The sequence below is a fragment of the Drosophila pseudoobscura genome, chromosome 4 (genome assembly GCF_009870125.1).
Source record: "Drosophila pseudoobscura strain MV-25-SWS-2005 chromosome 4, UCI_Dpse_MV25, whole genome shotgun sequence".
Classification (NCBI taxonomy): domain Eukaryota; kingdom Metazoa; phylum Arthropoda; class Insecta; order Diptera; family Drosophilidae; genus Drosophila; species Drosophila pseudoobscura.
In genome coordinates this window covers 26,341,374-26,360,439 of record NC_046681.1, presented here as the reverse complement: position 1 = coordinate 26,360,439, position 19,066 = coordinate 26,341,374, and the positions used below count along the sequence as shown (strand labels likewise).

Sequence of the window (19,066 nt, the reverse complement as noted above, 5' to 3'; positions counted from 1 at the left end):
GAGATGTCCACTTCATGCGGGTTCTGGGAGCAGCACTAAAAAAGTAAACTCGTTAATTGCTAAGTGCAAAACCATAAAACGGATGTGAAACAGGGGAAGAGATCCAAGGAGAAAGTGGGCACCAGGATGGGGATATGTTTGTTGGTTCCGCAAACAGTTGGCAGAGTGTTGGAGAGTGGAAAAGGAACTATAATGCGGGTCTGGAGTCGGACGCTGTCGAGTGCCACAAATTGACTAAAATTTAATTAAGGAATATGCATTCCAGAAATGATTAAAACAGTGAAATTGTTGCACAGAAATTTTATCAATCCTATCCAATCAGAGTGAGAGATCCAATCCATATCACCTACATCGATTGTATCATATTTTATATCGGTGGATATTGGCAGAAAAGGCCGACTCATTTCACATTCAACTGAGTTGCATAGCCAGAAGTCTCGGCGAATATTCGTGGAGATGTCTTCCAAACGGATTCCCACAGATATTCGGTGTCAGCCACACCTTCGAAACAAGTCTGTGCTCGCATTTTCTTTCGCCTGTCATAGACTGTTGGGGAACATTTTCCACAGAGCCCAGAACAAGACGGCAAATGCGTTGCGTATTTATGAATAATTCAGCAAAAGGACATCCCACCCTTCCATCCTTCCTCCTGACTTTCCTATTTGTTTACCACAAATTGTCAAAATGTTGCCGGAATGACATTGGCAGCACGTGTAAGCCCACATCCTTCCTTCTCCTCCCATTTGCCTTCCACACGCCTGAAAGTTTATCCGAAATTGTCCATTGGATTTTATTCATGTGGATGCCGCAGGAGAGAAGAGCAGCATGTGAAGCATCATCATGCAAATCACTCACTCGGATCCACCTTTTCTCTTCTCCATCACCCTTAAACCTGTCGGTTGGTCAGTTCTCCGCTAGAGTCCCTTAGCTGGAAAACTTCCCCCAGTGACAGCTGGAAAAATTACTTCAATTTCATAATTATCGCGGGTGGCCATGTCTTTTCCCTTCGTCTCACTTCTGACATTTTTATTAAATTTCTGCCCCTGTCAAGCTCCCCGCTCAGCGGGAAAGCAACTCATGTCCGATGCGAGGCGACTTTAATTAAAGAAAAATCAAGGGGAGCTTGCGCTTTGTAATATATCAAGATTTCTTTCTTTACCGATATAACTTTTTGGGCGTGACAAATGTGGGTGGTCTGAGGGGGGATGGGAATTGATTAATGACTGGAGAAAGAAAGGCGAAAGGTTGACCACTTATTGGGAGAAGCATACTGGACAGGGTCGCATTTAATCTTTGAGTTCTATCCAATTAGCAATCCCAACACTCAGTGGTACAATTCCTCCACCTCCTTCCTCTTCAGTAATACCCGTACTCACATATTAGATAACATTTTTCTGGGAAGTGATTCTCCCTTCTTCCTGCGGCACATTGCCACATGAAATTTTTGTTAGCCTCCGTTTTATGATTTGTCTTTCGAAAGTTTACGACTGCGTCTCCGGCGTATTTGAAATTTATGTCGGAATATAAACCAAAATCTGCTCTCAGCCTTCCTTCCGACGGACGCTCCTTCCCATTATTACCGATAAAAGTCGGAGCTGAGGGGGAATGAGTGCCTTTCCATGACCAAATCATCTCGATTGTTCATCTTTTGGTGCATTTTTAAAGGTTTAATCAGTGGCTGAGAGCAAACAATGTGGAAACGTTGTCCATTGGCAAGAAGAATAAACAAAACTGGAGCAAGAAAACAATTAAGGAAACAGAACCACAAAAACAAAGTCAAAGGGAAACCACCAGGATGAGAGAGCAGATAGGGATGCAAATTAATTAACAATCGAGGCTTTGAGAATGCAACGAAAATGGATGAAATAGAGATTGCAGATCTCTTTCTTCTCCGTTATTCTTCTTCGTTATTCGCCGCTTTTAGTGCGCTTTAACAGCGCCAATAAGCATTCATTCATTCAAAGCAACAATAAAGAACACGATGTAGAAATGTTTGAACAGTATGAATTTAATAACAATTTGTAAATAAGTTTTTCAAGAGATGTTTAGGTGTAATTGTCGCCGACACAGTCCACACATCGCCGCCATTTAGTACCAGAAACGCATCGTAAAGTCATATTGTGGAGCCGAGATAAGTCGACGCCGAATCTGACGCTCAATCTGACGCCCAATCTGTTGGCCAATCTCACGCAACTGGCTTTGAGAATATCGATATCTCTGTCCGTGGGTCCCTTCTGGGCCCTGCTGCTCATCCGAATCGGAATCTATGGTCGCACTGGATCCATCTGTCTCAGCCCCATCTTGTGTTGCGGCTGATGCTACTTCTCCACCGGTCGCTGCAAGTTATATAAAATTACCAAATGGAGACACGCACTTCGATTTACACATACCTTGTGGTGGATTGCAATGGGCATCTTGCTGGTTGGACCCAGATATGTTTCCTTCGGGTTGAGAGTTCATATTTACTTCGACTTTTAATGTAGTTTTGTAATTTGACTTTGCGAACAAAATCAGGGCCTCTTGATTGTTTGAAAAGTCCGATCGTCAGTATATGTCTATCGGAAAAAATCTAAGTCGTGTCATCAAAAAATCGAAATTAGTTCGGTGGATCAGATGTTTCTTATGAAAATTCAACTACCATGAGAGGCAAATGGCTATCCAAATGGATCCCAGGAATCAGGCGAAGAGCAAAGGAAGCCGGCAGCCAACGAGCCTGACCTGGAATATACCGCTTGCTCCCCTCTCCCATACCTCCCAACACCTCACCTATTATAATAATTGTGACTACAGTTACAGCACAGGCTCGAACAGTTTCCATCACAGCGCTCTCCCAATCGGAACCACCCAACCAGGTCAAGTGAAATGTGCTCCACAAACTTTTCTTTCCTTCCCTCTTTCCTTCTTTTCCTTATCCACACACATGCATCAAAGGAGGAACATACAATGAGTGCTCCGCCTGCACAAGAGAAAGTGGAAACTGTGACCCGATTCCTCGGCCTCTCCTACTTGGACACGTTCCAATGCAGTGGGGTTGGTTGCTTGGATCTGGACATTAGGGATTTATGCCACGCCTCCACTCAGAAATTTATGCAGAAACTCCCAACTTTGCAATGAAATTTTTGACAAATGCTTCCAATTAAGTGGAGCTCGTTGGACGGACGGGGAGCCGAGTGGGAGTGGCAGATTTCCCTTGATACCCCCGAAAACACAGAGCGCTCACATGATGTGGCCAGGCATATTGATTCGGATTTGGACTTGGATGTTGGTCTGCCATGGGGATTTGGCCCTAAATGCTTCTCATTTATTTTAACGCCCAGCGAGAGTCGAAAGCCCAAAGCTCAAATGTGATACGGGGACTGTGCGGACTGTGGATGGTGTTTTCGAGGAAGCGGACCTGTGCCGCAGGATATATTTCCGACTTGAAGCCGCCGCCTGTGGCGTAAATATCTGATTAGGCTCCTGCCCACGAAGCCTCCTCCTCTTCCTCCGCAGCCATTCTCCTTTTCTAGGCAACCGAACAAAGGGAAGCAGGAAAATGGTGAAAATGAAAATAATCTTGGGAAACATCTGGGGGAGCATGGGGCGGGAACACTGCAAGAGTTGACTGCTCCCTTTTCGATTGGGGACAAGGTTAAGCATTTGGCAGTAAAATGGCAACTTATTGTTTGGAATTGCCTGGAGTTGTGTTGGTCAAAAGGAAGACCATGGGATGGTGGAAAATGCTAGAACCTTGAGGTTTTCCATTGAGAAATTTCCTTGAGCGGAGGATGAAAACTGTTTTCAGGACGTATTGAAAATGACTCAACCAATCAAATAGATAATCTTGGTCTAAAGCTGAACAATTAGTTGCATTGTTGATATCTGTGGTTCCTCATCCTATGTCTTTCTCAGCCTATGGGCTTTCAATCCTGTAACATGTCTTTTATCCTTTCTATCCGTATCAGCTGCTTTCTCCCTTATCAGTCCCTCGTTTCAGACCTGTTCACTACAAGGAGTCCTGCTCTGGAGAGCATCCTCATCATGAGCTGGCTGTGGTTTCTGTGGTCATACTGTTTACTCCTTCATGTTCTTCCTGCCACTGACACTCCAGTCCATTCAAGTTACCGCTCTCCTCATTGTCTAGCTCCGTAATTGTCCTTGCAGCAGTCCGGCAGTGTTCTGTGTCTGTTATCCTTTTGATGGCTGTCCTATCCTGGCCTGACTGTTGCTTCTTTGTGTGCTTCTCTAATAACTGACGAATGTAATTTGCTCATTTCATGTCTGCAAAGGGAAGAATTTCATTTAGTTTAATTGGCAAAATATAAATTACAATAAAGAGGAAAACTAATTGGAAGATGGAGACCAACAGAGTGGAGAGATTATTAAAGTTGCATCCTAAAGAAAATGCTTTCATTGCCGAAGCCGATTTGCCGCATGACATTTATTACTTTTTAATGAGCAATTTTCCCCCGAAACACGGAAACTTCTGTGTTTCAAAGTAGGACCAAAACCAAAGGAAGGAGCAGCACCGAGCACTCCACGTGGCTGGCATTAGGTTGCCCCGAAAAACCTTAGCCATGCCAAGTAAAACTTGCAACATTTACACAAACTTTTTAACAAGTTCAAAATGAACTCGATAAAATGGCCAAATCATGGCCCTATACAGGACACTCTTGGCCAGATTAGTGCAGAAGTCATAAAGGCAAATGATGGCTAAATAAAAATGGTAAATGCGAGTTTCCTGCCAACTCATGCAAACGTTTTGTCAGCGTCAGGGGACGAGCGAAACTTGCCTAAAATTATGTCTCAGCGCCTCAAGCCTGAGGTTAGGCGAGTGGCAGTGGCAGGCCCCACAAGCACGTTGCAACATGGCCACCAACTAGGCTCCAAGTCAGGCTGTGGTTGTGCCCACGCCTCGATTCTTGAGGAACTTTAACCGAGGAAAAACTTCCACTGGAACGAAACTTCAGTTTTTGTCAACATGTTGCGGCTGGCAGAATTTCCACAAGAGAAGAGACAAAAAATAAACTTTTAGTAAAGTGTGGAGTAACATTTGGATAACATTTTTAACGAGATATGAAAACGGGAAATGGAAAACCATGTGATTCTATGAAAGTTTAACAGAATTAAGTTTGGTCTTAACTAAATTAAGAACAGATTAAATTGTTTATCTACAAGTATGTATATGAGTTTCGGACAAAGTTTAATTTCTTTCCTTTGATTCTAGAATAAGGCGGTGGCCTATATACACATAATGGTTCTGTATATTCTTTTCTAATATTTACGATGCATAAAGAAGAAGGATCTCAATTCCATAATCTTTCTTGTAATTCCATAATCATAATTTCATAGAAACAATTTCTTAAAACTATTCTCAATTTAAACAAACAAAAATCCTCAACAAAATGGAAACAAATCAATTCAAATCCACGCTGAAAGATTTCCTCTTACACATATTCCAATCTCGTATAACTTAAATCCATTTAAAAAACATTTTTATCGCCGATAGAGTCTGAATGCATTTTGGGATAAGCGACGCTCAACAGAACAAACTGAACCTTTTGTGAGAACAATTTCGATTGGGGGAAAAAACAATTTCTCTATTGCACTCAATATAAATAACTATTCTCTTTTTTTGTGGGATTTCCTTTTTAACTGAAAGCGTTGGCAATAATCCTTTGTGCATATCCGAGGCAAACAAAACTAATTTCGTGTTTGTTTTCCGAGCTTTTGCTCGCAGCCAGGATTTTCCTACCCTTTCAGAGCGAGTCGGCCATAAGTGAAGTCGGTAAATAAATCATTTTATGCAACTGCAAATGGAGTTTGTAATGCAAATCCTTTTGCCAAGCTGAAAGGGATTTTCCAAGCTCCTTAAGCTATTCCTCTCTGTTTCCCATTTTCCTCTCACGTATCCCTGTGGCTGGGGCAATTGGAGCGCTAAAGAGACCGCGGGGAGAAATTAAGACAATTGTCGATCCGCATCGACGCTTCCAGCGTTTGAAGCGCCACGCAGCCGGAAAAATGCTTCTCCCTGTCCCGTCCCGTCCCGTACCCTCCCACTTTTGACAGAGACTTCGACTTCCACTTCCACTTGGAGACATCTCCAGTTGCATGCGAAATGAAGCTCTTGCTCCATGGATGGCTAATTGGGGGATAGACCAGACTCAAGTCGACAAACTCAAGTCTCACCAACGCGATTAGCTGGCATGAAAGTTTAAAGTTGTTGAAACTTTTAAGCCAAGCACTAGGCAAAAACTTATTCCAAAGACAAAAAATCTACTATGCATTGAAATATACATAAATAAATAGGGGAAAATGGGGAGACGGTACCAACTGGACTTCACAAATTGGTTGGCAAATTTCAGTTTTCCAAGTTTAAGTGCAAAAAGAACTGGGGCCATTTCGCTAGACTACAGCTTTAGAGGACTAAGAAGCTGGAAACCAGGTTGTTTTATGATTTTAAGATTACAATTTTGTGATCAACTATTCTGTATAGAATACCAGTAAAAAAAATGTAAATTACGAGAACGTAAAGCGCAAAAAACAGTCCAGATCTCAATGTATTCAAAAGCAGATTGAATATATCAACACCTCCCCGGGCCCCTGCAACCTCATGAATATCTCAACGATTTCCCCCAAGTAAAAAAGAACAACGCAACGCATCGCATCGCATGACAGAGTTTTCCTTCAACCCCGAAGGCAGTCATGGCAACTAATCCAATAAGTTCCCCTTGCACTATCCTAATGAGCCATTTTATTTGCCTAGCCCTCCTAGTGAGCCCCATGGAACTGCTTGGAAGGCCCTATCCCATCACCAATCCCCTATCCACATCCTGTTGCTGGAACAAAAAGTTTTCTATGCCGCCTTCCGAGACAGGCGACAAAAGTTACATTTAATGAAGCATCAGGACACACACAACGCTGGGGCTTCCTGCAGATTCAGATAGAGGGAGAGGTGATAGAGGGGCCGGGACTTTCAACTTGTTGGCTGGCAATTTTCCATGTCGCGCAATTAGGCAAAAAGTTAAATTGCTTGTCATAAATGTGAAATTTGCAACACAAAAATTGACTTAAGTGAGTGCAGCTCCAGCTCCAGAGCTAGGGCCAGGACCTGGACCAGATCTATCTTGAGCAGCAGCTCGAAATAAATTTAAGCGGCTTTTGAATTTAAATTGCACTCATAAGCGTCGTAACTCCTTGAGCTGTAAAAAGCGCTGAGCTGGTCTGAGCCAAAACCCCCCATAAAGATTACAAAAAGTCGTAAAAGGCCAGAAATATGAATGCGATAGTCATACTCTAGTACTAGTCCTCGTTCTCCGCTGCGAGGGCACCGAAAAATGGCTCAAATAAAATAAAACAGCAGACTCATGCGGAAAAGTCAACGCTGCCAACATTTTCCTGACATTTTCCGCTGTCAGCCAGCGGGGTATTGGTAGGGGAGAGGGTTGTCTCCACCAAATGAAGCCGGGGGGTGGAGGTTTGGGGTCTCTCTTGTAGTTGTTAAGCTGCTTGGGGAGGAAGGCTTAAAATATGCGCCGCTGGCTCAACATTTTGTCATATTTTGCAGCGGCTACAAGAAGCTGGCTTCATTATAGAACAGCTTGAAGCAGCGCCCGCTCCTCTGCCAACCCACCACCCCTTGCATAAAATATAGAATTAAAAAGCTCGCCAAAAAGTTGGGGCACAAAAAAAACACAGCAAAAGTTGAAAAGCGACGACAAAAGCGAAAAATAGAAACAAAAATGTTTGTTGATTTGTTGGTCGCTCGAGTAAGTGTATTAGTGCGGGGTAATGGCCAAGAGGGGAGGAGTGTGTATGGTTAGAAGCTTAAGTCACACCTGCTCTGTGTCTCTCTGTCCCTGTCCCGTCTATGGATGTGTGTGTTATGTTAAAGTTGCAACTTAATGGGCAGCATGTCCGGGGTATTTTGTTGCCCAAAAGTCATGGCTAGTTGAACCTTACGTTATGGCCGAAGACAGTGGTATAATTGGATGGAATTGTGCGTAAAATGAGTTGAAAGTTCGAGGAAAAGTTGTATTCAAGATAAAGATACAAAATAAAATAGGTTCTAAACATCGAAAGACACATTCTGTGTCAAGAATAATTTCTAGAAGAATAGAAATCGACCGCTGAGTTTTCAGTTCAACCCCACAGCCTTACATGTACCTGCCCTCGAAAGGATTCCATTGTTGCTGTTTGTTGCTGCTGGCCGCAATTCAAGTTGGCATTTCTCTGACCCCTTGGAGACCACTAGCATGTTCCATGTAGCTCTTACTAGCATTTCTCTCGGACAGCACACACACCGAATATGCAGGAGGCCCGATGGAAGCACCAACACTATCCAGCACAAACAAGGAGTGGTGTGGAGTGGCAATAAAATGCAAAGAGGCAAAAAACAGTGAGGGGAGACGAGACGCATCAACAAGCCCGGACAGCTTTTGAGTCAACTCGAATTTCAGATGGTTTACAACTTTTGTTTATTTATGGAGGCCCTCGGCTACGGGACTGCCTTTCGTTGCTCCTCCATTTGGGCACTCAAATTAAAGGACCGACAAAAATGTGATTTTTCGAAAAAACATTTATAGGCGTCCTCCCCTAAAACCCTACACACTTTAGGGAAAAAGCTTTCACCTGCAATTTAGTTTGGCTGCACTTGCCATAAAACGAAAATTTCATTAGGCCCCTAACCCCAAAGAGAGAAAAACATAATGGAAAAGGAGACTTTCCCTCCGATTAGTACTGGACCACTGGCACAGCTCCATTTGCAGTTTGGCTTTTCTCTCAACTTCCCACTTTTTCTATTTTTTGCTGTTCCTTTCCTGTTGTATTTTGCCGTAAATTCCAAACCATTTCCATTTTCCACAAAACGTGACTGAGTTTCCGGGCTCTACCCACGCTACGGCCTGCCCCATTTCGTTCGTTTCGGGGGAGCCTTCGGCAGAGGAAACTGTAAATAAATTTTATTTTTTGGCCGCCTGCAAAGTGCATAGAGGAGGTCTGGAGTCGGCCGGAACGGGCTGGCTGGCGGCCGTACGGCAAGGCCTTAAAATTGGAAACTTTATCTGCATTTAGTATATAAATAATCGAGGGGCCTTTTGGCTGGGGCTCGGAATGGGAGGTGCAAAAAGGCTTTTAACTGCAGCGGGATCAGCCTGCCCTGGATCCAGTTTAGTTCGGTCGGCAATTTGGATGGTAATTTGTTTTATCATCCCTACGTTTAATTTGTCTCGATAGATATTAGAGCCAGCTATCGATTTGATGCCAGCACCAAGGGACCACTGAGTCGACGAAAAAATATACAATTTACAAATATTCGTAGAAAATTGCTGTAAATGTCCACGTTTAAGTTTACGGAAAGCCCTTTCAACGGTCGGAAACGCGCTCACAATGCAGAGCTTCAAACAAACTACGAGGTAGGAACAAGTTAGCTTTTTATTCGAACCGTCACTGAAGTTACCTTCGCAAATAAGACTCCGATTCCAGCTCCCGAATGGGATCGAATTCCAACTGCAGACTTTGATACTTTCGATGGCTTGTCGAACTTGAATGCGCCTCTGGACAATCTATCCCTGCAGGAGCGTCATCGCACCAAGCTGACCAACCGTAAAAAAGTGTTGGCCTATCAGCGTAGCCACCACCAGCGCCTCGCTGAACTTTTGGCCTCGCAGCAGGCTGCTGGCAAATGTGATACATCCGAAGCTTAGTCCCATCGGAGGCACGTAAGTGGATTGACGCACAGTCGGGCATAAGTGAATTATCCTCTTCTATTTCCCCAGCTTTGTCCGTGTCCCAGGGTGTCTCTTGTGATAGCGTATAAGTGTCTCCACATGGCACGAGGCTGCCGACATTGATTGATGGTCGACATGAGACTCTTCCAAGGACCAAGCTATGACGGATAGTGCGATTCGTTGGACTAGCATCTCTACTGTAATAATATCAACAATTACCAACACAAAAATACACAAAATGTAACAAAATACAAACAAATTTCAGTGCGCATCAATAAAAGTGGCTGCTGTGGCACACATCCCGCGAATTCGTCTACGTCTGCATGTGTGTATCGATGATGATAACGATGGAGTGAAGCAATGGCATTTTATTAGTTTATTTTCTTAAAACTACGCGAATTTCACAGAGCAAGCTAGGGATGCGACACGATAAATGAAGCTGTTAGATCAGCTGTTACGTTAACAGCTTCTGGATTGAACCTGGCTGCGGCTGATAATGCACTATATATTTGCAGATTTTATTACAACGGCTGCAGAACGATATTTGTATTGATTAACAAGTCTTAATAATATTTAGTCCTATGGGTAATTGGTAACAAAATTTTGTTTGTTTTTATGCATTTGTGTAAATAGCTTACAGAGCCGCCATCTTACATTAACATGCGCAGCCAACTTTGCACATTTCGTGCTGTTGGAGTGAAGTCAATCGAATTGTATAATTTAAAATTAGTATTAGCAATTTAAAAAAAAAATTTATGTCTAAGGGGCTCTAGATCATTTTGTTTTCCAGAACATCTTACTCTAGTTTGCACTGTTCTGGGCTCATGCAGTAGATTTTGACGAACTTGTGGGATTTAGAGCAGGTGGACGGCTCTTTAGATGTGCGCTTGGCAACAACAATCTGCTGCGGCTTTATAAATCGTTTCACAAAGTTGGAGGAGCAAAAAGCAACCATGTTTTCTACTTCCTGATCGTCGAACTGATAGCGCAGCATGATGAGGGCGCCGGCGGCTTCCACTTCCAGGGCCCCGTACGTGACTCCGGAAAACTCAGGGTGAGACATCAAATTCCGGGGTAGAGAAATTGCTTCAGTTGTATTTTTTATAAGGTGGTAATTGGAAGGATTAATTGGAAGGAGAGTGAATTGATCTTCTCTGCTGTTACGTTAAAAGCGTGTCAACCAATCTTGCCAACCGATCGCATACATTACTGTAAGGTGGACGGGGCTATTGAGACAGCTGATTTTTATTGTGCGTGCGACGATTCTTGTCAGAGAACTGTTACTCCCAGTGGATACTATCTAATTTAGCTTTGAGCTAATTGTTAACAGGCGAATGAATACGTTTTAAGCAATTGCCGTTTATGCTTTCAAGTGATTAAAAGCCTACTCCGTTCAGTGGATTGCTTTTAGCTTGTGTACACACAATATGCACATGTCACCAGCATCAACAGACACACTGCACACTCAGAGAGAGAGAGAGGAGAGGGGTAGTAGAGACAGGACGAACCATGACAATGTCAGATGCATTGAAGGCAATGAAGCACTTTAAATGCAAAACTCACTCAAAATGTGTGCCTACAGAATTGTCATTGAGTTTCCATTTAACGAGCTTGGCAAATAACCATATGCCAGAGGGATCCATAGAGCTGCAGACAGAGAGTCGTCATCTCTGGCCAGGCAGGATGTACAATTTGTGTCAGGATGCATTGATTTATGTCCAGCACGAACCTGAGAGTGGGAGTGAGCTGGGAGACTGACTGCAGAAACATGAATCTTCGTTTGTGAATTACATTTTATATGGGTGTGCCGTGCCGTGCAGCCGGCAGCCCTGCATATATGTATACATATGTTTCAATTAGTGCACAAATGAAGGGTCCACCAAAGGAACACATCTCCTTTCGCCTGGAGCTTAATTAAAGCCAGTCTCACAGCTTTATATATGCAGATCCTGTATCATATGGCATAGGACAAAATCAAATCCATTCGACTGTAAAATTTCCTGTTTATGTGGCCTCTGATGTGTCTGCCTGTGGATTCTGTAAATGGAATTTTACAGTTGCCAACGAAAGACAATGGGCAGACTATTTGGAATAAGTATTGGTTCTCCAGCACTTTGTTTGCATCTCTCTCTCTCAATTATTTAATGAAGATGTCTTTTTTTCATGGAAATTGTTTTGAGAAATTGAATTCAATTTTATTTGCTAGCAAAACGGCAAACACAGCTGGTGAGAGTGTGTCAGACATTACATAGCTCTTAATTAAGACTAGAGTTGAGTGTAAATAAAAGAGATAAAAGAGCTGGGAATGTACTAAATGCCAGGTGCTGTATACTTTCTGGTAATGTTTGTTTTGCAACAGCTTATAAAATGTATGTCCGTCTGTGCCGTACTAGCAGTAATTGCTATTAAAATTGAGATATTTGACTTCAACAAGTCCTCACAGAACTTATAATCCAATCTTGATGAAAATGTGATATTTAAGCAATCTTCTGAAAAGTTCTAGTTCCTTAGCCCATAAAATGCTGTACATATATGGCCCCCTTCTTACAATCGCTTTTAAACAGTTTCTTCCTTTCCCATGAAATATCTCTCATGGCAGTCCTGCCTGCATTTCAAATATTTCACAAAACCCTGCATGCGCAATTTTGCGCCAGAAAAGAATCTGAAAGTTGTTGAAAATTAGCAGGGAATGGAATAAGTTGGCTGCCGTCGAGGCTGGTCGAGGGAGGCAGAATTGAAATTCATAAGACTCGAAAAATTCCATTCCCCATGCAGTTAACTATGGAAGGTAACTTGTTCATAACTTCATGTTATTTCCTTAATGAAATTCCCCCGTCTGCAGCACAGTCTGCTCGGGGTGTACCCCCAATTTCAGCAGTCCCCTTTTAGAGGCCGAGCCGGAGCTTTAGCTTATTGAAATACTGAACGTTGAGTCCACCCCCATACCCATTGCCAGCCCCAGCCCCAACCATACTTAAGTCTCCCCTTTCAGCTACAACAATGCAAATATTATTCCTTGACACCAGCTGTAGCCGAGGAGGCTTTGGCAGCGGCTGTCACAGCCAAGCACCAGCCAACGCTTCATCTCAGGAGGGTGGCCTTCACCTTCCCTTCACCCGCCCCTTATTTGTGCCCCACCCACGTGGCATTTCCATTTTGCTGCTAATAACTTGTTGCATAACCAGAAATCCCTGACGCCTGCCATAAAGCACTTAATCAAGTTAATAAAAATTGATGGCTGGCACGCAAGCAATTTGTATTTTATCTGCCAAAAGGCGAGACATTGGCCTGGGGCTTCTTTAAATATTCGGTTATATTGGTAGAAGATCTAATCGTGATTGAGTAATGGTATTGCTAGCTGATAGATAGTATTTTTAATGATACGATATGTTTTTTGGAAAAATTTGGAAAAATTAAATATTGGCATACCTTCTCGAATGCCTCGGAATTGATTGTCCCATCTTAAGGTAAGTTATTGTTTCTAAATTAATGAATACTTTTATACACTTTTTATGTTTTAATTTTAAAAACTAAACCATTCTGTATCTTTTATACTCTTGTAATTCCAATAATGAAATATTGGTTTTGTTTTATTTACAATTTTCGTCTCTGGATCTCTTAATTTTGAAATACCAATCTAAAACACATGTGAAGAATAACAAAGGGACGACAAATCGAATATAGGTATCCTTGTACACCTGTAACCACGGATGGACCCATTCATCAGATTGTTATTGCATTGGATGCTCTCGGGACATCATCTGATTGAGTGAGTACTTCCATCTTGATTTACGATTCATTTAAGACTTCGAATGAGTATTTGCTTGATTGTGCATCCATTGTTCGTGAACGATGTTGACGTCAATAGAAACTGTTGAATGCATTACCATAAGTGATATTATATTGTCAGCAGCTTTATGATTGTTCCCCACTAATTCCTGAGCATGACTTATGCGTGACTTATGATTATTTCGCTTGTAGTGCGCGACAGGAGCGTGACTGTGACTGCCTTGACCCCTTCACCATCCCCATCCCTGAAACCCCTTCGTGAGTGATACGTGATTGGAAATAATTTAAGCTCTTCTCTTCGGTGCTGTTCTGCTGCGTTGTGCTGTGCGGCTGTCTTGCCTATCAGCGCATGATAAACCAATTTGCGCAAATTTAAGATGAAAGAGAAGACAGGACCACAGCAGCCCCATGCCATGCCGCACCAGGACACACCACGCACACATACTCGTTCGTATTCTCCTGAAATGGAAGCATTTTCACAACTGTCATTGAAATGTCAACATAAATCTACTGACAGCCACTGTCCCCCCCTGATTTCGCACGCTCACTCGCTCATCCCAGCCTTTTCTTCTGGATCTGCCTCTGCCCCTCTGTGGCTCTGGCTCCCCTTTCCCCAGCGACTTTTGCGCGCTGCGTGACGTAAATGCTGATGAATATTTCTCATCTGTTGTCTGTGGTTCCCCGTCTGATGCGGGGCATCGAGATTGTGGGCCAGCTCGATGCTGGTGGCTGGGTGGGTGGGTGGTCGAGGGTATCCTCGGTTTGCCTTGCAGTTTTGTTATATGTCGTGGATTTCAGAGTTGGCTTCGGACTAGGAACAGGACGAGGACGATGAGGAGAACTCCTCATTCTACAGCGAAATGGGCTTGTCAGTTTTGATGAACTATCTTTGGGTGCTCGCCGCATGGCATGGTCCTTGCCGTCCGCGCCGTCCTCATCGTCCTTGTTCATTGCTAATGCTAATGCCTCTGACAGAGATCTATGTGCGGTCTGATTCATTCGAGTCGCAGTCCTAGTCTCAGTCGCAGACCCACTCCTAGTCCCAATCCCAGTCTCAGGAGCACCACAAGATGAGGTCACGTACAATTGCGTCGACGCTGACTAGGACTCTTGTTTGGCTTATTAAATGTTTAGTTGTATTTTGCAATTCCAGACAGTTTTTGGTCTTGTCTTGCCCATGCATTTAGTATTAATCTGGCTTAAATGTGATTAATGTCTGGCCGAAAAGGTTCCCATCCGGCAAGAGTCGTGCGGTCAGACACCCAAGTCCCTGTTAAACTAAGCCTCGCTTAGCAAATCTAATCAATATCACCCCCCTCCTCCCATCAACATACAGTTTTCAATTAAAGAGTATGTTTTGTGGGACAGCTGGAGATTTGCTAGATGTCTAGGATTTTATTTAATTTGTTAGAGAGCAAAGGCAGCTGCTGCTGTGGGAGGTTCTTAAAACGGTGTGATTTATGCTGCTTGAGAAATAGGAATGTACTGTTTTCTAGATGAATAGCTTATTTCATGGTCTTTTATGCCTAAATTTGCGCCACTTTTAAAAATTATCCTTTGAAGGTTCACAAGATATTGTTTGAATCATAATTGTGTCCTATGAGTTCGCTTCGTCCTTCGATCCTTCTGAAGCACGACCCTTTCTACAATTCCCTTATATGAATCGACACCCAATTTAATATTCCACCTCGGTCAGCATCCGTCAGTATAAATTCCTTTGACAAATCTAAATTTTGATCAAATTTCCTTTCCCCGACTGTCACTAGCTTCAGTCGAAGAAAATCGTCTATGTCAAAGATTCTATTATCTTGCAGAAATGTAAAGAAATAGTCGTCGCCCTGGCACGCCTTGACAACACTCGATGCTCTGATTGGCTTGCTTGATTTATTGGCAGCTCGTACATCCACATTCCGGAAAGAAAACATCGTTCGGAGATCGATCTCTGAGTCAAGGTTTTTTAAAAGCGCACTCGACTTCAGTTTGCTCAGTGGTGCACATGCGCCTTTGTACGCCACACCACCAATCACAAAATAAAAAAGCACCACTATCAGCATGACGGATATCGCAAAAAATATCAAAACCATGCCTAGTATCAAAATGTACGATGCCATCTTTGTAGTGAAATACTCATTGCTCGCTTCGGTGGGACGTTTTGTCAGACATCCGATAACCAAAGCCACAATCAGGACTGACAGTATCACAAAGAGAGCTACAGATATATATTGAACGACAAAATTGCGTGTTTCATTAAATTTATCGTAAAGATCCTCAAACGCCCTGCTCGCACGTAAAGTGGCAAGATGAATGTCACTTATGACCACATCAATTATTTCTTCTATTCTCCTCGACTCCTCAGCAAAAATCAGCCTTGCCTTACGAATGTCTCGAATTATTGGTGGTGGGACTCGTTCCAACTCGTCCTTAATCTTTTGACTAACAACACGGAGACGCGGCAGCCATTTTTCGTGTCGAGTCCCAATCGTTTTTTGGAATTCCATCAGATCATCATACATTGTTAGCGCATCGGGAAACTCATCCAAGTGTAGGCATCTGCTTGTATCCACAAACTCAATTCCTGACGTTTGCAGAAACTTCATGCATTCAAAACTGCCACAGAGAACCACCGCCGCATAGTTAATGTCGCGCTTTATCGCCCTTAGCCGATTCCATCTTCGATAGCTCTATCGCTACTACCTTTGCAGGCGTTGCCATAACTTTATGATATCGTAACTTGCGAGTATGTATGGCTGTAGGGTGGTGGTCCATGGCAACATTCATTAGCTGTTTGCTGGGGCCAGCGGGTTTGCTTTAAAGTTGTTTGCCAGCTGCTGCTGCTTTTGGTGCTATTCGTGCTGTTTGTACTGCTGTGCACTTTGTGTGGTTTAATTAAAGCTCCGCAAGCAACACAACACAACTCCACACCAGTGGGGACACAGAGTGAGATGGCAGTCGACAGGCGGCAGCTGCCTTAAACCAAATTACACTAATTGGGTTACCATATGACAGGGCAATGCGTCGACTGTGACATTTGTTTGCCATGGCTTGCCAATGCGTGCATTATATCCTGCCATATCCACCTCACAGTTGCGACACCCACAGCGCCGCCCACATGTGTGCGACGAGGCGTGGCATAAGCCCAGTCGCCAGTAAGTCCTTCACTTCCTCCCTGCTTGTAATAAGCTGCAAAATGATTTTCCGCATGCCGGCTGCTTTGACAGCTGGAATAACACCCATATGGCTCAAAGCAAAGGCAGTGGCAGTGGCGGTGGAGTGCGGAAATGCCGTCTGAAAGGAGCTTCAAAAGGGAGAACCCCACGAAGATCGTGTGGTCTTATTTGTGTGTGGATCAGCCAGGCAGAAACTTTAATTTATTCGAATTCTTCATCTTGAAGTTTAAACATTTGCAGGCGGTTCAAAGGACACTCGCTTGCTGGGGACCCCACCCGATGGTGTTTGTAGTCCCTCCAGTATGCGATTGAGTGCCTCCGAGCCGAGGGTATACTCCTGTTTATTGGCATCATTGTGCATGGCATCGATGTAGACACTGCTGCGATCCACGCTCCGATTCTCTTTGCTACTGAATAAGCGCTGCAACGCCGCATTGACCGTCTCCGAGCCAAGAACTGGCGGTTCGGTCAAGTCGGAGTGGTCTATTGCTGCGAGCTCCTCGTTTGACATGGGGGAGCTGTCGATTGCCGCCGTGTTTTTAATGCTGATAGTCCTGGGCGCAGTCTCTTTATCGTTTGCGACATTCACGTGACGCACTACATTCGTCACCGTCAGTGCACCCATCGCACAGGACACCAACCACTGAGCAATTGAATTCATTGCCATTTTAAATGGTTTTGATCTGTTTTAAAATAGAAATTTCCAATATTAAGGCTAAGGGATTAGCAGCGTACTAAGCGCATACTTATAAAATCTAAAACTTTTACGAAATTCAAATTTAAATTTAAATATCCGCCTCAAGTGCTCACTGACGGAAGCTGTATTTTCGACGCACATCGCTCTTATGCTTTTGAGTATTTTCCGGTATATTTTGAAACCGTGACGTATATTTCGGTATATTTCTGATGGTCAGACCGTATATTTTATCGGCGGGCACACTGAACATAAACTTTGTTTTGGTTTTTGTTAACACAAAAAAAATAATTTTTTTGCAACCGCAGCTGGAAGATGCTGCCGGGCGTGGGTGTATTCGGAACGGGCGAAATAGCCAATGTGCTGGTGCCCCTGCTGCGCGAAAAGGGCTTTGAGGTGCGCGCCATTTGGGGACGCACCCTAAAAGAAGCCAAAGAAACAGCCACCGCACAAAATGTTTCGTTCCACACGAACGTCATCGATGACGTTCTTCTGCGAAAGGATGTGGACTTGGTGTTCATCGTGTGCCAGCCCTTCCTGCATGCGGAGATCTCTGTGAAGGCTCTGGGCATTGGCAAGCACGTAGTGTGCGACAAGCCCGCTGGACTGCATCAGCAGGATGCCTTGAAAATGGTGCGGGCCTCGCAGTACTATCCCACTCTGATATCGCTGGTGAATCATCCTCTGCGCTTTCTGCCGGCCTTCACGCATATGCGGCGCTGCCTGCAAGAGGAGCTAATAGGACCGCTGCCCGAGGTGGTGCTGATGGATGTGCGCGTGCAGATGGGCACACTCTTCCCGGAGAAATACAACTGGATGTGCGATGCGCAGATGGGCGGTGGAGCCCTTAATCTGGTCGGCAGCGTCGTGGATCTGGTTACCTTTCTGCTGCAGCAGCAGGCGGTGCGAGTGCATGGCGTCCTTAGAGCCTACACCAAGACGACGCCGGCCATCAATGGTATTCGGCAGATTACGGCCCCAGACTTTTGCAACTTTCAAATGGAGCTGGCCAGCGGCACCCTCGTCACGGTGGCCTTGCACAGCCATACGGTGCCGGCCAAGGCCTTCTCCCAGGAGGTGCTCGTCTACGGCAGCAAAGGACACCTTGTGGTCCGCGGCGGAGATCTATTTGTGCTGAAGGAGGGCCAGCCCAAGGAGGAGGCCGTGTATGTGGATGTACAGGATCTGCATTTCGCCACAAACAACTCCCTCCTGCCCAGACCTTATATCAAGGGACTCTGTAAGATGGTGGGCGCACTAAAAGAAGCCTTTGGTAGCAAGGAGTCCTCGTGGGTAAAGGCGCCCGTCTCCACGGCCGCTACCTTCGAGGATGGGCTCTACGTCCAGGCCGTTGTGGAGGCCATACGCAAATCCAACGAATCCCGGCAATGGCAGCGCGTTCAGCTCTCCACCGATGCGCCCCTCAATCATGACCAGATCATTCGATATGCACGCATGTCTACCATGTAATGTAAAGCGGGATCTGTGCAATCTCCATAAATCACTAATATATATTCATATATATTTGATGTGTTTAATCTATAAGCATTTACCTGATTTGGGGACTATCTATCGAATATATTCCCTCATCGCATCCATCAATGTATTGTATTTAACTTATTTTCTTTGGCATTTACACTTTTGCTACTAATAAAATCGTTTTATTTAGTTTGCTAGACTCTTAAATATGGAACTCTTCTGATATGCCT

The 19,066-nt window shown here is 44.1% G+C and overlaps 4 protein-coding genes and 2 long non-coding RNA genes across 7 annotated transcripts; 3 read left to right on the top strand and 3 right to left on the bottom strand.

Annotated features, from left to right (window-relative positions):
• Positions 1–1,996: 1,996 nt before the first annotated feature.
• On the bottom strand, positions 1,997–2,548 carry LOC6903132 (uncharacterized). Its single transcript, XM_015180822.2, has 2 exons — positions 2,391–2,548; positions 1,997–2,336 (listed from the first exon to the last, which is right to left on the bottom strand). The coding sequence occupies exons 1-2, from the start codon at positions 2,458–2,460 to the stop codon at positions 2,089–2,091; spliced, it is 318 nt and encodes a 105-aa protein (XP_015036308.2). The 5' UTR covers positions 2,461–2,548; the 3' UTR covers positions 1,997–2,088.
• Positions 2,549–6,256: 3,708 nt separating this feature from the next.
• LOC117184089 (uncharacterized) lies at positions 6,257–7,254 on the top strand. Its single transcript, XR_004469291.1, has 2 exons — positions 6,257–6,493; positions 6,554–7,254. It is a non-coding gene; the product is annotated as an uncharacterized lncRNA (long non-coding RNA).
• A 1,968-nt stretch (positions 7,255–9,222) lies between these two features.
• On the top strand, positions 9,223–10,015 carry LOC6903133 (uncharacterized). 2 transcript variants are annotated; one of them, XM_002132803.3, is made up of 3 exons: positions 9,223–9,392; positions 9,450–9,698; positions 9,756–10,015. In XM_002132803.3, the coding sequence occupies exons 1-2, from the start codon at positions 9,312–9,314 to the stop codon at positions 9,681–9,683; spliced, it is 315 nt and encodes a 104-aa protein (XP_002132839.3). In that variant the 5' UTR covers positions 9,223–9,311; the 3' UTR covers positions 9,684–9,698; positions 9,756–10,015. The 2 variants fall into 2 exon arrangements, with proteins under 2 accessions (XP_002132839.3, XP_015036307.2); XM_015180821.2 differs by having other exon boundaries at positions 9,255–9,392; positions 9,450–9,694.
• On the bottom strand, positions 9,394–10,403 carry LOC117184153 (uncharacterized). Its single transcript, XR_004469391.1, has 2 exons — positions 9,964–10,403; positions 9,394–9,904 (listed from the first exon to the last, which is right to left on the bottom strand). It is a non-coding gene; the product is annotated as an uncharacterized lncRNA (long non-coding RNA).
• A 6,422-nt stretch (positions 10,404–16,825) lies between these two features.
• On the bottom strand, positions 16,826–17,424 carry LOC4817513 (uncharacterized). The gene has a single exon (XM_001356895.4). The coding sequence runs from the start codon at positions 17,328–17,330 to the stop codon at positions 16,890–16,892; it is 441 nt and encodes a 146-aa protein (XP_001356931.3). The 5' UTR covers positions 17,331–17,424; the 3' UTR covers positions 16,826–16,889.
• A 154-nt stretch (positions 17,425–17,578) lies between these two features.
• On the top strand, positions 17,579–19,043 carry LOC4817512 (glucose-fructose oxidoreductase domain-containing protein 1). The gene has a single exon (XM_001356894.4). It carries the CDS (start codon positions 17,673–17,675, stop codon positions 18,825–18,827), a length of 1,155 nt encoding a protein of 384 aa, XP_001356930.1. The 5' UTR covers positions 17,579–17,672; the 3' UTR covers positions 18,828–19,043.
• Positions 19,044–19,066: the final 23 nt, after the last annotated feature.

Excerpts from the sequence above, each read along its gene's own strand:
- LOC6903133 (XM_002132803.3), top strand. The coding sequence starts at position 9,312 with ATGTCCACGTTTAAGTTTACGGAAAGCCCTTTCAACGGTCGGAAACGC. Across the intron at positions 9,393-9,449 it reads AGCTTCAAACAAACTACGAG|ACTCCGATTCCAGCTCCCGA; the intron begins GTAGGAACAAGT and ends TTCGCAAATAAG.
- LOC4817513 (XM_001356895.4), bottom strand. The coding sequence starts at position 17,330 with ATGGCAATGAATTCAATTGCTCAGTGGTTGGTGTCCTGTGCGATGGGT.
- LOC4817512 (XM_001356894.4), top strand. The coding sequence starts at position 17,673 with ATGCTGCCGGGCGTGGGTGTATTCGGAACGGGCGAAATAGCCAATGTG.
- LOC6903132 (XM_015180822.2), bottom strand. The coding sequence starts at position 2,460 with ATGAACTCTCAACCCGAAGGAAACATATCTGGGTCCAACCAGCAAGAT. Across the intron at positions 2,337-2,390 it reads CCATTGCAATCCACCACAAG|CGACCGGTGGAGAAGTAGCA; the intron begins GTATGTGTAAAT and ends TATAACTTGCAG.